Here is a 14,839-nt window from a genome sequence, read left to right on the forward strand (position 1 = left end):
ATCTGGTCTCTGGTTTTTTTATGTTTCTGGTTTCTGGTTAGGTCCCTGCAGCTTGAGCGTAACGTGGTGGGTTTAAATATGTCTTGCTCTGGATTTCTTGGGCTTCTTGATTCTGTAGTTTGGATTCCTCATCAGTGCTGGAGAATTCTCAACACTTGTTTCTTCCAAGATTGCTTTCGTCCTGTTTACTCTTTGCTTACATTTTGGAACTCTGATTAAACCTACATTACACCTTTCCAGTCAGTTTTCAAAGAGTCTTCAACTCGCTGTCATTTATTTCCAATTTTATGTGTCTCTGACATCCACTATTTTTATTTATTCTCAATTCCTCTTCCTGGCCGGCGCCGCGGCTCACTAGGCTAATCCTCCGCCTTGCGGCGCCGGCACACCGGGTTCTAGTCCCAGTCGGGGCGCTGGATTCTGTCCCGGTTGCCCCTCTTCCAGGCCAGCTCTCTGAAAAGGGACCTCTACAAGGTGGAGATGGGACGAAGAGGTGAAGAACAAAAACATTCTAGGTCCCCAGTGGCACAGTGGAGCAGCTGGGCCACCTCTGGGCTGCCTGCCTCTGGGGGGTTTTACGTGAGGCAAGTGACTCTAATCGTTTCAGGCAGTGGTAATTTTATTTTGTTGTTGTTGACCTTTATATTCTTAGCAGAGTTTGAAAAATAAAAGGCCCTGGAGCCATGTCTCAGGGGTGCTTGAGAAAGTCTGGGTTGTGTTATCAAATTATAGTATAATTTTTTTTTTTTGACAGGCAGAGTGGACAGTGAGAGAGAGAGACAGAGAGAAAGGTCTTCCTTTGCCGTTGGTTCACCCTCCAATGGCCGCCGCGGCTGGCGCACCGCGCTGATCTGAAGGCAGGAGCCAGGTGCTTCTCCTGGTCTCCCATGGGGTGCAGGGCCCAAGCACTTGGGCCAACCTCCACTGCACTCCCGGGCCACAACAGAGAGCTGGCCTGGAAGAGGGGCAACCGGGACAGAATCCGGCGCCCCGACCGGAACTAGAACCCAGTGTGCCGGCGCCGCTAGGTGGAGGATTAGCCTAGTGAGCCGTGGTGCCGGCAGTATAAAATATTAATCTGACCATACTGAAGGGTCCAGGGGCTTACAGAGTAACTGGTACGTGAGGGTACTTCCAGAGGGCCATGGGAGATGGAATTAAAAGATAATTTTATTTTGGTGCAAAAAAGTTTTTTGATATCCTTGCACGTTTTCCATCACCTGCGTTTCCAGACTTTTTGAAGTAGCCTCGTGTACCTGCTCTCCTCTCCAGCGATGAGACTTTCTCTGCGTGTGTACAAAGAGGCTCCTTCTACACCCCGTGTCCTGTATGTACGTGGCAGAGGAGGCCTGTTGAGGACTGGCCCTGGGAATGAAGGGCCCCACCTGCGGGGGGCGGGGGGTGTTGGGAAAGGCCCTGGCTTGTCACTGTACCAGCTTCGCCATGCGGCGGGGCACAGGTGCAGCGGGACGCCCTCGGCAGCCCACACCATGGCGGGCGGTGCCAGCTCCCCTGCGGAGTCAGCACGGATGGCGGCTCTAGAAGCCCCTTTCCCAGGATGCACCCATTTGCAAGGAAGATCGAGTCTCCTAACCCTCCCTCCCTGCCTCCCTCCCTCCCTCCGTCCCATCCTGCTCCAACCCAACACAGGGTACATTTCCCATCACGATATCTTGTTGGAAACCTCAGCACACAGCATTCACGGGCTAGGGCTGATGTCTGTACGACCCGGAGGGGGCGGATCCCTGTCCACACGGGCCAGCTCCTTGCCCACGGCATCCCGCAGGGCCCACTGCCTTCCCGGTACCACCAATGTAATGGGATCACGTGAGCCACGGCGGACCTCAATAATGAAAAATAATGTCCCTGAAATGTGACACATCAAATAGAGCACATACAAAGGCAGCAATAAAAAGGAAGTTTTTTCCTTCTTTTTTTTTTTTTAGCAAATGTATTCTTCCTCCATTATTGAAAAAGATTGAATGGCAAAAGCAGTGACTCTCCTTTTACTACAAAAGTAGAGAAAATCCAGGGATGAGACCATCCCTGTGGGGCCCTCGGCGCGGACCCTCGGATCAAAGGCTCTCCCTGTGGTCCGCGGCAGGGTTCTGCCCTCCCAAGACTGTGTCCCTCCGCCCGCCCCGGCTCAGCCCTTCTGGTGAGACTGCTCCTCCTCCACGGCCTTCACAAACCAGTCCTGGTCCAGCCCCGGCTCCGAGTCACTCGTGTCACTCGCCTCCACCGCCAACAGCTTCGAGTAGTTGATTTTCCGCTCCTGGGGCAGCCTGGGCTGGATGGCCAGGAACAGAGCCAGCCAGAGCAGCAGTGCCACGCAGCAGGCCTGGTAGAGCACAGCCAGGCCGAAGTGCATCACCACGAAGCCTCCCACGAAGCTGCCCAGGCTGCAGCCGCCGCCGTAGAGGTGGCCCCGGAACATAGCGGTCAGGGGTCTCTCCGTGCCGGAAGTGGCCAGGTCCTCTATGGAGGCAACCACGGCCCACCACAGGGCCCCGCCGCTGATGGCGCTCAGGGCCTGGACGGGGAGCACGGACCACCAGCTCCAGATGAAGGAGTAGTAGAGCAGCTGCCCGGCCAGGCAGCCCAGCCCCAGCCCCACCATGCCCACCCTGGACACCTTGCTGAGCAACACGGTCTTGAAAGGCCGGAGAGAGAGCTCTCCCAGCAAGCCCAGGGCCAGCGAGAAGCCCATGACCAGCTCGCCACTGCCGTGGTCCCTCATGTGCCAGAACAGGAAGTTCTGCACCGTGCTGGTGACGGCGCCGATCAGAAAGACGGTGAGGGCCAGGAGGATGAGGCGGGGGGCGCCTCCCATCACAGACAGGGCCTTGATGGTTCTGTAGCGGGGCTCCTGCCGCAGGCACTTGGGGACAGGGAAGGCGATGCTCACCAGCAAGGCCACGAAGCTGACCACGGAGTAGCCGTAGAAGTGCAGCGCCCCCTGGGGGCCGCTGCTCACCAGGAAGCAGCCCAGCTGCTCCACCAGGGCCGCGGTGCCACACGCACCTGCGGACACGCCCAGCAGTCTCCACACCCACAGGCTCCCGTACCGGTCGGTGGCGTCCACAAAATCCAGGTATTCGTAAAGGCTGTCGTCGGCCACCTGCTCCAGAGGGGCCGTCAGCAGCTCCCACAGCACCACGGACCCCAAGGAAAGGATGAAAGTCCAACGCAGCCCTTCCAGGGACAGGTCAAGGGCCTTGGCGTGCCCCTCGGTGGTCGACCAGTTGGCTGGACTTGCCAGTCCGGGGCCCTCCGCGGGCAGGAGAGCCAGGGCCGTGTTGACCACCTCATAGGCACCTTCCCAGGTGTTCACGTCCTCGTCTGAAGCAGCAGGAGGCAGGAGCCCGTGGGAGGCTAAGTAGCCGCCGTGAATGTGCCCCACCGAGTCTCGGTCGCTCCGGCCAGGTCCGTCCGGGCCAGGGGTCCAGTTGCGGGCGAGACCTGGCGCCCCTGCTGGTGGGCTGGAGGCAGACTCCAGGGCCCAGGTGGCGTTCGTCGTAGAGGCCCAGACCCCCGGCGGTGGGGCCGTGGCCGGCACCCGAGCGCTTCCATTACAAGGACCGGAGCCCGGCTCCGTGTGCAGCGGCGGGACCAGCACCAGCAGGAGGCTGGCGCCCACCGAGCCCAGCAGCGAGCCGGTGAGCAGCGCTCGCCTCTTCTGGTGGTTCTGCGCCAGGAGGGCGCAGAAGGGGGCCCAGAAGGCGGCGATCAGGTGCTTGGTTCCCATGAGAACGCCCACCCAGGGCGCGGCCAGGCCCAGCTGCCTCAGGTAGAGGGTCAGGAACGGGCTCACGGAGCCATCGCGGACCCCGCACACTAGCTGGAAGAGCCTGGCCACCCCCAGCGCCCGGCTGACGTCCCACTGGGGGTTGGCGCTCATGGCTGCCCCGGCGCCGTCAGCCCCGAGCTGGCGGCGGCGCAAGGCGGAGCTGGGCGCGGAGGGCACGCCGCGGAGGCCGGGCGGGGCGGCGCCCCATGTCCACCCCCCCTCCCCGGGAGGGAGGCTCGAGGGATCCGGGATCCGGGCTGCGAGCGAGCCACTCCGGCCTCCGGCGGCGCCGCGGTCGCCGGGTCAACCGCCGCCCCCGCCCCCGCGCAAGTCGCCGGCCCGGAAGTGGCCCCGCCTTGGGGGGGGGGGAGGGCGAGGCGCACCTGCAGCGCTCAGCGGCGAACGGTCGTTACCTGCACAGGTGGGAGTGGGGAGGAGGGTGGGCCGCAGGTGCGCGTCCTGTGGCCTGCAGAGCGCGCTGCGAGCCAGGCCGCTGCGGGTGCCGCCTTGATCTCTGGCTGCCCTGGGTCGCCCCGGAAATCTGGGCTAAATGCCTGGACTGTTTCGGGCAGGTGAGACTGAGTCAGGGTGGAGGAGTGAGAACGCAGTGAACGGGGTCGGTGAGGCTCCCACCCTCCTCAGATCGGTACAGACACAGGGCTGAGATGGCAAATCCCATTCTCCCCACTTCCTCCCGGCACACACTCCCTTTCTCTGCTTTCTCTCCTTCTATAGCACCGTGGAACCACTGCGGGGGGGCTGGGTGGGGGTAATTCCATGTACATACCTCGCCTCTACTGTATCTCCACCCAGATAAGGATTTCTGTCCTCAGGGTCCAGAACTCTCTCTCTGGGTGGGAGCTGTCCCTGGAAGAGGCATGGCCTTGGGCCACAGTTTCCTTCAGCGGGAACAAGGCCGACAGCTGAGGGCAGTTCTTGATGGCTGCTCCTGGGCCTGCTCATTTTAATCTGCGGCTAATCGAGGTCTGATGTGCTGTCACCAAGCCCATACTCCAGAGGTGGTTACAGAAGGGCCTTGTGGTGCAGCGGGTTAAGCCACCACACCACGGGCCAGCATCCCTGGGAGCGTGGGTTGGAGCCCTGGCTGCCCCACTTCCGATCCAGCTCCCCTGCGGATGTGCCTGGGAAAGCAGTGGAAGATGCTTGGGCCCTGGAGTTCCAGGCTGTGGCATCAGCCCTGGCTGTTGGGGGTCATTTTGGGGGAGTGAACCAGTAAATGGAAGAGCTCTCTCTCACTCTGCCTTTCAAGTAAAATAAATCAACCTTTCATCTAAGCACGTCAACAATGTTAGGTCAACAGAAAGGGCTTCATTGGTTACCATGATAGATATCAGAAATCGTTCCTCGCTGGCAAAATGAGTCATGTCCAAGTCACCGTGGCCTGGGTAGAGCTTTTTGGGAAGTATCTCCTGTCTCGCTTGACCAGGGTTTCAGAGTTTGAGAGTCCAGACTTTGCTGCAGTCCAGCCCTTTGTAATCTGCTGTAGGCTTTGCTCCAAAATGGTCCAGTGTCCAGCTACAGATTCAATAGGTATCTTCATGCAGGGTTTGCTCAGAGCACCTGCTTTGGCTGGGGTGGGAGCCACTTGCCAACGTGTGTGTGTGTGTGTGTGTGTGTGGATTGTAGAATGTGGTCTGCAACTTGTTTTCCTTGTCAGCCCCCAGAGGGGTGGTTGGGCTCAGAGCCCTCACCTAACCTTAACAACTGGTAAATTCTGCTGATGTTTCCTTAACAACATGATGGCTGTAAAATGCTCGGCGGATGTGGGTCAGCGTGCCTGCCCTCGAAGGCAGAAAGAAGAAAATCTAAGCCTCTTCTAGGAAAACTCACTCAAATCCAGAGCCCTTGCACCACCTCCGTCACCCGGAAGACCATCCCTGGTTTCTCTCCTCCCTGGGGGGCCGGCAGCAGGCAGCTCTGGGGGGGGGGGTGCAACACCTCCAACCACCTCTTGGGCTTGGTCAGCCCTGGGCTGCTCTCCACTGGGAGGCAGGCATTATGCCAAGCTGGTGTCTGGTCGAGGTGCCCACAGCTATACCCCTTTCCCTCGGAGGCCTCTGGGCCTGTCTGCTTTTAGCTACTGGGGGAAAAACTTAGCCTGCTTCCCGTGAGCCCTAGGGGCACAGGATCTCTCTCTTGCACTCTCCTGTGTGCTGGGAATGTGCCCTGGACTTGTGCCCACTCCTGGGAACAGAAGGCCCAAAGTGAGGTATCCAGCTGTCTGCTCTTGGATCTCTTCCACAACTCCCATCCGCACCTCTGCCACCTCCTGGGGCTCCGTCCAGGTGACTCAAGTTCAAGTGTTTAAGGCCTCTGTTACTGTCTCCCCCACCCCCTTCCTGGCCCTGGCAGCGAGAAGAGGAGTTGTGCCATTGATCTGTCCTGCTTTTATACCTGGGTGTTGAGTTTTTGAACTTTAAAGTCAAGAATTTTCATGTCTTCCACCACTTGCAATTACCTAGCATCCTCCCCTCCACGTGGGGACAGTGGTGGTCAGGAGAGACCCTCGGTTTGTAAGAATGAGGAGAGGAAGGGGGCAGGGGGCCAGAGGATACCACCTAGTATTCCCCGAAGCCCTTACCTAACTGCAGCCACTGGGTTCTGGAAGCACTGCTCCCGATGTCTATGCAAATACGCATGGTGCTGGGTGCTTGGGAAAGCAGAAAAATTTTAGTGTGCATTTATTGGATCTGGGAGAGACCCCTGCCCTGGAGGGGTAAGGTGGGCAGTGGCCGAGTGTGGGAAGGGGGCAGATAAGGGAGGAGCTGGTTTCAGTTCTCTTCATCCACCGCCCCTTGCCTCCACCCCCAGGGTGACCACAGGGCTCTGGCCACGTCGGCAGCTCTAGCCTTGGTTTCCTGGGGTGGGTGGGAGGACTGGGGGCACCAAGCCCACGGCAGGCTCCCTGGGCTCCTGGGCACTTGCTGTGGCCCACTGTGTTTCAGGTTGATGGGGGTAGTGTTTCCTTCCTCGGGGGTTCCTGCCACCTTGGTGGGCTCACTGGATGATGCCGGAGAATGTGTTGATGGGCATGCGAAGGGGTCTGGGCTGGGCTTTGGTGGTCTCCATCGGCTGCTGCCCGTGGGAACTGAGCCACGATGGCTTGGACTTCTGGGTCTCGGAAGACGGCTCTGGGCAGGGAGCGACCTGGAACCTGTGGGTGGGGAGAGGCCCATCTCAGGTGTCACGGCTGCTCAGGGTGTTGGAAAGGCAAACTCGTTATTGGGGGCAGAAGGGAGAGGAAGAATCAGGATGAGGAAGAACACCCTGCATGGAGTTCCTCTGCCTTCCCAGGTCTAACCAGCCAGGGCTGCGTGAACTGGTGCCAGCAGAGGGGGTGGGATCAGGAATGTGTGTGTACATACGGGACTCTTGGGAGAACTTAAAACCTGGGCTGCTCAGCGTCAGCCACTCATTTGCCTCTTCTTCCTGGATTCAAGTCCATGTCCAGCAGGCCACCTGCCTGGCTACCAGCTGCACATGGGACAAGGTGTCCTGGGCTAGATTCACCCCCCCCCCCATACACACACACACACACACCAGGGCCTGGATCCCCGTGGGTGGCAGGTGCAGCCTCACCTGATTACGTCCTTGAATGTGCGCCGACTGTCTTTGTCCAGGGTCAGGGTCAGCGGCCTCTGGTCCTGGCTCTGGATCTGGATGTTGGCTGTCCGGAAGGTGTTGGTAACTGTCTGCAACAGAGAGAGAGAAAGAGAGAGGGAGAGAGAGGGAAGAGAGAGAGAGGGAGGGAGGGAGGGAGGGAGGGAAGGAGGGAGAGAGAGTGAGAGAGAGAGAGAGAGAGGAGGGAGAGGGAGAGACAGAAAAGGAGGGAGAGGGGGAGGAAGGGAGAGAGAGAGGGAGAAAGAGAGAGAAAGGGAGGGAGGGAGGGAGGGAGAGAGAGAGGGAGGGAGGGAGGGAGGGAGAGATGTGAGTGTCACCTGCACCCGACAGGTGCCCCACTAGCATCTCCCACCCTGGAGGTGTGTTTCTTTGGTCCGGCACAGCAGGGTCTCTGGCTGTCTTCCTGCAGGTTAATCTCAGCAGTGAGTGACACTGATGTGACCTGCTGATAAGCTGCTGTAGCCCTGGGGTCTCCCATAGGTCCTGCAGCTCTTTTTCCAACCTGATGCCCTCTCTTGGGACCCAGCCTGGGATGCCATGGACAGCGCCTTCCAGGTTGTCAACTCGCCCGAGTGTTGATTTGGTCAACTTTCGTTTTGCCAAGCATCTCCCAGGTGACAGGCGTGTTGTTAGGTGTGGAAATGTGGGGGTGCTTCAGGGGCCTTATACATCCTCATCTCTGGCTCTTCAATGACACAATTATTTGCTTGGAGCAGAGATCAAGGGTCTAGAAAGCAGCCTCCATCTAGGCCCAAGGGCAACAAGACCCCAAGCCCCCTTCCAACCCCCAACCCAACACAGGCTCCTTGCCACTGGGCACAGAAGCTGGGGCATCCTGGGCGCCAGGCGGCCTCCCTGGGCCTCTGGCCCGTTCCACACACACAGAGCAGCCTTGGAGCCAGGGGGTGGTGGGAGTCCTCCGAGTCCCTCTCCCCATCCTGAACCCCGGCTGCTGGTAAGATTTGTCTTTCAACTGCAAAAATTAGAGATTCTTATTGAAGTAGTCAGCATTTGAGCCCAGGCAGGGGCACTTAAAACTTTTATTTATTTCTTAAATAAAAAAATGTATTTATTTGAAAGAGAGAGAGAGAGAGAGAGAGAAGCAGCATTTCAGTGAGGCTTTTGGGAGGAGAGAGGAGGGGCCAGGGATCCCGTCCAGGGCACTGTCCAAGAGGAGTCATAATCCTGGCCCTGCTGTTCACTCACTGTGTGACCTGGGGCACATTTCTGCTATTAGGAAAAAACATATTGCAGGGGGCCGCACTGTGGGTTAAGCTACCACCTGAGATGCCGGCATCACGTGCCAGAGCACCTGTTGGAGTCCCGGCTGCTCTGCTTCCAATCCAGCTTCCTGCTAATGCACCTGGGAAGGCAGTGGAAGATGGCCCAAGTGCTTGGGCCCCTGCACCCATGTGGGAGACCTGGATGGAGCTCCTAGCTTCTAGCTAGGCTGTTGCAGCCACCTGGGGAGGAAACCAGTGGATGGCAGATCTCTCTCTTCTCTCTGTCATTCTGCCATCCAAATAAACAAATACATCTTAACAAGGTATAGTTTGCAGGGCTACTGTGATGATGAAGTGACACAGTGCATGTTAAGCGCTTGGGCAGTGCCCCTTGGTGTGTCTCCTGTCTCCTGGCCTTGACCCTCTTCTCTCCCCGCCACCCCCACCCCCACCACCATCCTGACTCCTGTGACTCTGAACAGGTGTCCTGTGAGTAAAGACAGAAAGGTGTATACAGGCCTCTGCAAGACAGGGAGGGAGCCCATGACAGAGGGCAACACGCAGAGGATGGAGGCATCCCTGGCTGTGCCACAGAGCCTGTGGCAGCTTTGGTGCCCTGGAGCCCTCCACCATGGCGGGCAGCGGGCAGGCACTGGAACCTAGAGGGGGTCAGGTGGTGTGACCCTTGCATGTTGGGAGGTGTGGGGTCCAGCTCCCCGACTCCCCGCTCAGTGTTCTCTCTCCTGCCTTGGCTGCAGCACCAGGTGACTCCAGCCAGATCTGGGCCTTGGCCTTGGCCTCTAGGGCATCAGATGCAGCCCTGGGCTCTCTTCTCCCCTGGCTGCAGTGTGGACAGAGGCCCTTCACTCCTGCTCCGTGGCCTGCACGCCTCACACACCTCCCTGCCCAGAGTCCCGTCTGGGAAGGAGGCCCTGAAGGACAGCAGAGGGGCCAGATGCTGGCCTTGCCACAGGTCCCAGGCTCAGGGAGCGGAGGTGGGGGGGGGGGGGGGAGGGAAATGCTGTTTCTTGGTCCCTGGTGGCAGCTTCCTGCTTTCCACACCCCAAAGCCCCACTTCTGCTCCTGCCTTCCTTCCCACTGCTCTTCTGTGTCAAACTCCCAAGCCAGGCACAATGCCCTTGCCGGTGCTCTTCTCCCGAGCCGGGAATACCTTCACCTTGAACTTCCCCTGGCCATGTAGCAACTATCTCATCTCTTTGGCTAGAGCAGGCACATAGGGAAAAGCAGAGCTGCTGGAATTCCCCGCTGCCTGCCACCTGCACCTGTGGCCCCAGCAAGTCAGTACAGGAATGAAAAGGAACTGGCCGGAGTGGTAAGTTTAGATTCTCAGAAAGCCCCTGACCAGGGTGTTTAAACAGAAACCACTGCAAGGAACTGACTTGAAAGGGGAAATACAGCGGAAGGGTAAACAGGTCCACCTTGGAGCTGAAAGCTCATGAGCCCCACTGTGTATCAGCCATAGCCCTGTGTACTCGGGAAACGGGGCAGCCAAGGCCCAGGAGCCCAGCGAGCTCTCTGGCCAGAGGCAAGGCACCGATCGTGCTATTTATAGGGTTTCAGGTGCTCCCAGGCTGTGTCCCCAGGACCCTATGGGAGCACAGATATGAGGTGCCCAGATCCCCAGGGAGTGAGGGAGGGGAGGAAGGATGGGGTTCCAGGGGAAGCTAAGGCACCAGGTGTGACTTCTGCACCTGCAGGGAGTGGCCGGAGCTCTGGGCACAGAGGAACAGGAGCCAAGTTATGCAGCACCAGAGGTTTGGCTGCCCTAGGGGACCGAGTGAAAGCACAGGGGGACATGTCCGAGCTGTGACCAAGAAAGGTCGGGTGGGCACAGGTGTGGGAGGTGGGCTTCAGGAGCCCCGCTCGGGGGAGGCCATTGCATTTGTCCAGGAAAGGGGGACGGATGAGGGTCTGGACCGAGGGTGGTCAGCTTGGCTGGAATGGCCTGGGACTTTCCTGGTTTCAGCCCTCAAAGTCCCAAGTCCAGGGACCTCTTCAAGTCCCAGATGAGCTGGGGGTGGTTGGACAACCTTGGTGGACCAGAGCAAGGAGGATGGAGGGGGAGGGGGCGGTCTGAGGAGTGCTTGAGAGAGACACAGGGCACAGCGGGGAAGGAGGTGGCGTCTGGGTGCCCCCCGCTTCAGCCTGGCCCAGCCTCAGCTCTTTTGGGCATTCGAGGACGAACCAGCAGATGGGAGAGTCTCTGTCTCTCCCTTTCTTGCTGGTGCTCTTTCAAATAAATAAATCTTTTTTTTAAAGTCTTTCCTGAGAATTCTGAGCTACAAGTCTGCCCTGTTGTGGATTTGGGTACACGTGTATTACCTGCGGGACATATGTAATACATGATCACAAGCAAGACAAATAATTAAAAGAAAATGATTGGGAGGTTTTGCTACATCAAAATATAAGGCTATTTTAGGTTAAAAGAAAAAAGGACACATGGGGAAAAGTGTTTCTGAGATATATGACAAATAAGGGGCTTGTGTCCTCCTTCGATAGAGACAGCACAGAATTCATATGGGATGAAAGTATAAACAGGAAAGGGAAGAATGCAGAAATAGAAATTACCGGCCGGTGCCGTGGCTCACTTGGCTAATCCTCTGCCTGCAGCACCGGCATCCCATATGGGCGCCAGGTTCTAGTCCTGGGTGCTCCTCTTCCAGTCCAGCTCTCTGCTGTGGCCAAGGAAGGCAGTGGAGGATGGCCCAAGTGCTTGGGCCCTGCACCCGCATGGGAGACCAAGAGGAAGCACCTGGCTCCTGGCTTCAGATCGGTCCTGCTCCAGCTATTGCAGCCATTTGGGAGTGAACCAGTGGATGGAAGACTCTGTCTCTCCCTCTAACTCAACATCTCAAGTGAATAAATAGATCTTTTAAAAATAAAAAGAGAATATATATATATAAAGAAATTATTTAAATATATAGGTATATGCAGCCAGCACAGAGATATGAGACACATGTATATTTAATAACACAAAACATATGACACAGACAAGATCCTACCGAGACAAATTTCATATATTTGAGAGTGAAATCGAGCCACAGACAGGTGTGTACTGAGGCTGTGTCGTTTACGTGGAACTGTGTCAGAAGGCTGGATGCTGAAAGTGTTGTCAGTCTCCTCTGAAGACCTGGGGAATGCTCAGTAACTTCACTTCTTGGTGCTTTTTTGGATTAGCCCAAAATAAATCACAAAACCTTTGTTTATCGGTTTGAATACATTGGCCTTGGCACCAGGAGGTGACTGCCACCATGGGGTGGGCTGTAAGCATCGCTGGTGAGGGGCTGCACAAAGACACACAGAGCCCTGCTGTCTGCCGGCTCTCTCCCCAGGTGCCTGCAATGGCCAGGGCTGGGCGGAGGTCAAAGCCGGGACTGGCAACACCTCAGCCAGCACTGCTGCCTCCCTGGGTCTGCATTAGCAGGGAGCTGGAGTCAGGTGCCAGAGCCGGGTATTGAACCCAGGACACAGCTTCCTAATTGCTAGGTTCCTTTTTTTTTTTTTTTTTTTTTTGGATGAAGGTCAAGGTCAGAGCTAGAGAGAGGAGAATTGCCAGCATGTGGGGATGAGCCCGAGGGGATGGACAAGAAGGGGGCTGAGTGGCACTGAGGACCCTGGGGAGGCAGGTGAGCCCCTAATCAATATGGATGCAACATTTACTCCAGAAGCCCTGGGCCCCTGGATTTCACGGGCGTCTGCCTGGAGGTGGTGCCTGCTAATGAGAGTACAGTTCAGAGGTGACTGTGGGGCCCCGAGGCCATGCAAGCAGCATGAGGAGGTGGGCTCCCGAGGGGCCATCAGACAGGGAGGAAGGGGTGAATCTCATATCTGCTATCCGTGAGCATCAAATCGGGGCCGACGGGCAGCCACAGGGGGCACGGGGTTGGACACGATGGCTTGGTCTGGTCAGGGGCTGGACTGTCGCTGCTGACACCCAGCTGTGGCGTGTGTCAGGGCAGTAGAAGGCAGGCGCATGCTGCTGTCCACTGCCATCCTGGAGGGTCTCTGGCAGCTGATGGGGCGCCTGACTGTACCAGCTGGTGCTGAGCGCTTCAAGCGGACTAACCCTGGTTCCCCTGCTCTGCACTCCCCCTGCTGGGCTCCCAGCCCCCAGCCACGTCCCACCCGGCCGGCCTCCTCTCCACGTGCACCCCGTACTTACGGAGAAGGATCTTCCTGCCAGGTTGGAGGACTTGATGACCTCCGTCACACTGACATGCAGACACGTGTGGTCTGTCACCGGAGCAGCAGCAGCGGGGCAGAGCGGGGTCCCTGCGACTGAATGAGTTGGGGGAGGGGGAGACGGCTGTGATTGGGCCTCCAGGGAGGTAGGGGAGTTAGAGACCCCAGACCCTAAGCCAACCTCAGGGAGCCCACAGTGCCCCTTCCTGCTGCCACACCCCTCTGGGAGCCCACTTCGTGGTTCCTCCTGGGGCCCAGCTAAGGTTCACGTTCTTCCTCCTTATCCATTTCCGTCCCCTGGAATATTCACAAAGTTTCTGTGTCACTCTCAGCAGGTCATACACTACTCCTTGTTTTTCCCCTTGTGTCAAATGTGATCTGGTATCCTCTTAAGAAGACAAATGCACAGCACACAGAGAGGTGTGCTGATGGGATGCTGGCCAAGCCGTGGTACTACAGGCGGAGTAACTGCTTGAAGTTGCACAGGAGAGGAGGGGTCGGAGTGGGCTTCCTCATAAGTATTCTGGCCTGGCCGATGTGTATGTTCATTCAGAATTTCTTCTGGAAAATTCTAAATTCAGGGCCGGCACTGAGGCATACATAGTAGGTTGAGCCTCTGCCTGTGGTGCCAGCATCTCATATGGGCGCCACGTCCCAGCTCCCTGCTAGTGGCCTGGGAAAGCAGTGGAAGATGGCCCAAGTGCTTGGGTCCCGGCACCCATGTTGGAGACCCAGAAGATCCTGGCTCCTGGCTCTGGCTTTGGACCAGCTCAACTCCGGCTGTTGCAGCCATTTGGGGAGTGAATCAGCAGATGGAAGACCTTTCTCTCTGTCTTTAAAAAAATTATAAATTCACTCACTCAACTTTAAAAACAAATTTTGGAACAAAAGGGGGGCCAGCATTGTGGCATCGAGGGTAAAGCTGCACCATATGGGTGCCAGTTCGAGTCCCGGCTGCTCCACTTCCAATACAGCTCCTTGCTAATGCACCTGGGAAAGCTGTGAAGATGGCCCAAATGCTTGGGCTTCTGTACTCATGTGAGAGACCTAAAGAAACTCCTGGCTCCTGGCTTCAGCCTGGCCCAGCCCTGGCTATTGTGACCATCTTGGGAGTGAACCAGCAGATGGAATATCTCTGTCTTTCTCTCTCTCTTTCAAATAAATAAATCAATTTTTTTAAGAAACAAATTTTGGGGGTGTAAGGTGGCACCTCATTTATTTAGCAAGTGGTTGTTGAGTGTCTACCACGTGTCAGGACAGAGGCTAGGGCGCAGAACCGAATGTACAGCTGCCTGGGGGGGCTTTCTCTTCTGCTCTGAAATGATCTGCAGACATCAGGGGGTAACGTCCCTTGGGTCTGGGAGGGGAGCAGCAAGGGGCAGCGCTGGGAAGGCCTGGGTCTGAGTCCCCTTCCGACTCTTCTTCCCAGAGGGGAACCTGGGTGAGTTATTCTCTTTGCTTTGGTTTCCTTTCCAGTAAGAAGTGGCCAGTGCCAAGAAAACCCATCTCATAGCACGAACACACTTAAAAGTGCTTGTGCATCTAGCACACTGCCCGACCTCTGCTAACACACGCCGTGGGGAATGGTCCATGTTGGCATCTTTCCCTTTCCCCTGGGAGACCAGGGATCTCACAGTAGGAGCTAATATTTCTAACTATTTGCACAGAAATTGGGGTCTTTGATGATTTATATGTTTTTTTAAAATGACATTAAAAATCTCAAATTTCCAAACAGATTGTAGCCACCTGCACCCCGGCCCTGGGGTGCTTCCACCTTCCAGCTGTGATACTCCAGCTGGCGGAGGCTCAGTCCAGGGGCCAAGGCCAGAGTCTGGGTTGCTCAACAGTGAGCCAGCTGAGCGTAGAGGCCCTGCGGCCCTCCGGCCAGCACTGGGCCCAGCCCTGAGCCCAGCTCCAGCCCTTGATGGGAAGGGGTGATGTGAGAGGCCTCCCTCCTGGAATACCCCATATCCCACCCACC

At 57.2% G+C, this 14,839-nt stretch overlaps 2 protein-coding genes across 4 annotated transcripts in view; both read right to left on the reverse strand.

The window, feature by feature from the left end:
* Nucleotides 1–1,918: 1,918 nt before the first annotated feature.
* Nucleotides 1,919–4,098, reverse strand: MFSD6L (major facilitator superfamily domain containing 6 like). The gene has a single exon (XM_002718978.6). It carries the CDS (start codon nt 3,899–3,901, stop codon nt 2,147–2,149), a length of 1,755 nt encoding a protein of 584 aa, XP_002719024.4. The 5' UTR covers nt 3,902–4,098; the 3' UTR covers nt 1,919–2,146.
* Nucleotides 4,099–6,460: 2,362 nt separating this feature from the next.
* The window catches only part of PIK3R6 (phosphoinositide-3-kinase regulatory subunit 6), a 46,523-nt gene continuing 38,144 nt past the window's right edge, over nt 6,461–14,839 (reverse strand). For 2 of the 3 annotated variants that reach the window (XM_051825189.3, XM_070060054.2), the window contains exons 18-20: nt 12,839–12,954; nt 7,391–7,503; nt 6,461–6,965 (exon numbers count right to left, since the gene is read on the reverse strand). In XM_051825189.3, the coding sequence (XP_051681149.3) occupies nt 6,809–6,965; nt 7,391–7,503; nt 12,839–12,954 (386 nt within the window). In that variant the 3' untranslated portion in view covers nt 6,461–6,808. The remainder of the gene's footprint in view (nt 6,966–7,390; nt 7,504–12,838; nt 12,955–14,839) is intronic. The other variant, XM_089317214.1, reaches the window with a different exon arrangement.

Source organism: Oryctolagus cuniculus, chromosome 17 (assembly GCF_051225735.1).
Source record: "Oryctolagus cuniculus isolate XC-2025 breed Fujian yellow rabbit chromosome 17, ASM5122573v1, whole genome shotgun sequence".
NCBI classification, from domain to species: Eukaryota; Metazoa; Chordata; class Mammalia; order Lagomorpha; family Leporidae; genus Oryctolagus; species Oryctolagus cuniculus.

Excerpts from the sequence above, each read along its gene's own strand:
- MFSD6L (XM_002718978.6), bottom strand. The coding sequence starts at position 3,901 with ATGAGCGCCAACCCCCAGTGGGACGTCAGCCGGGCGCTGGGGGTGGCC.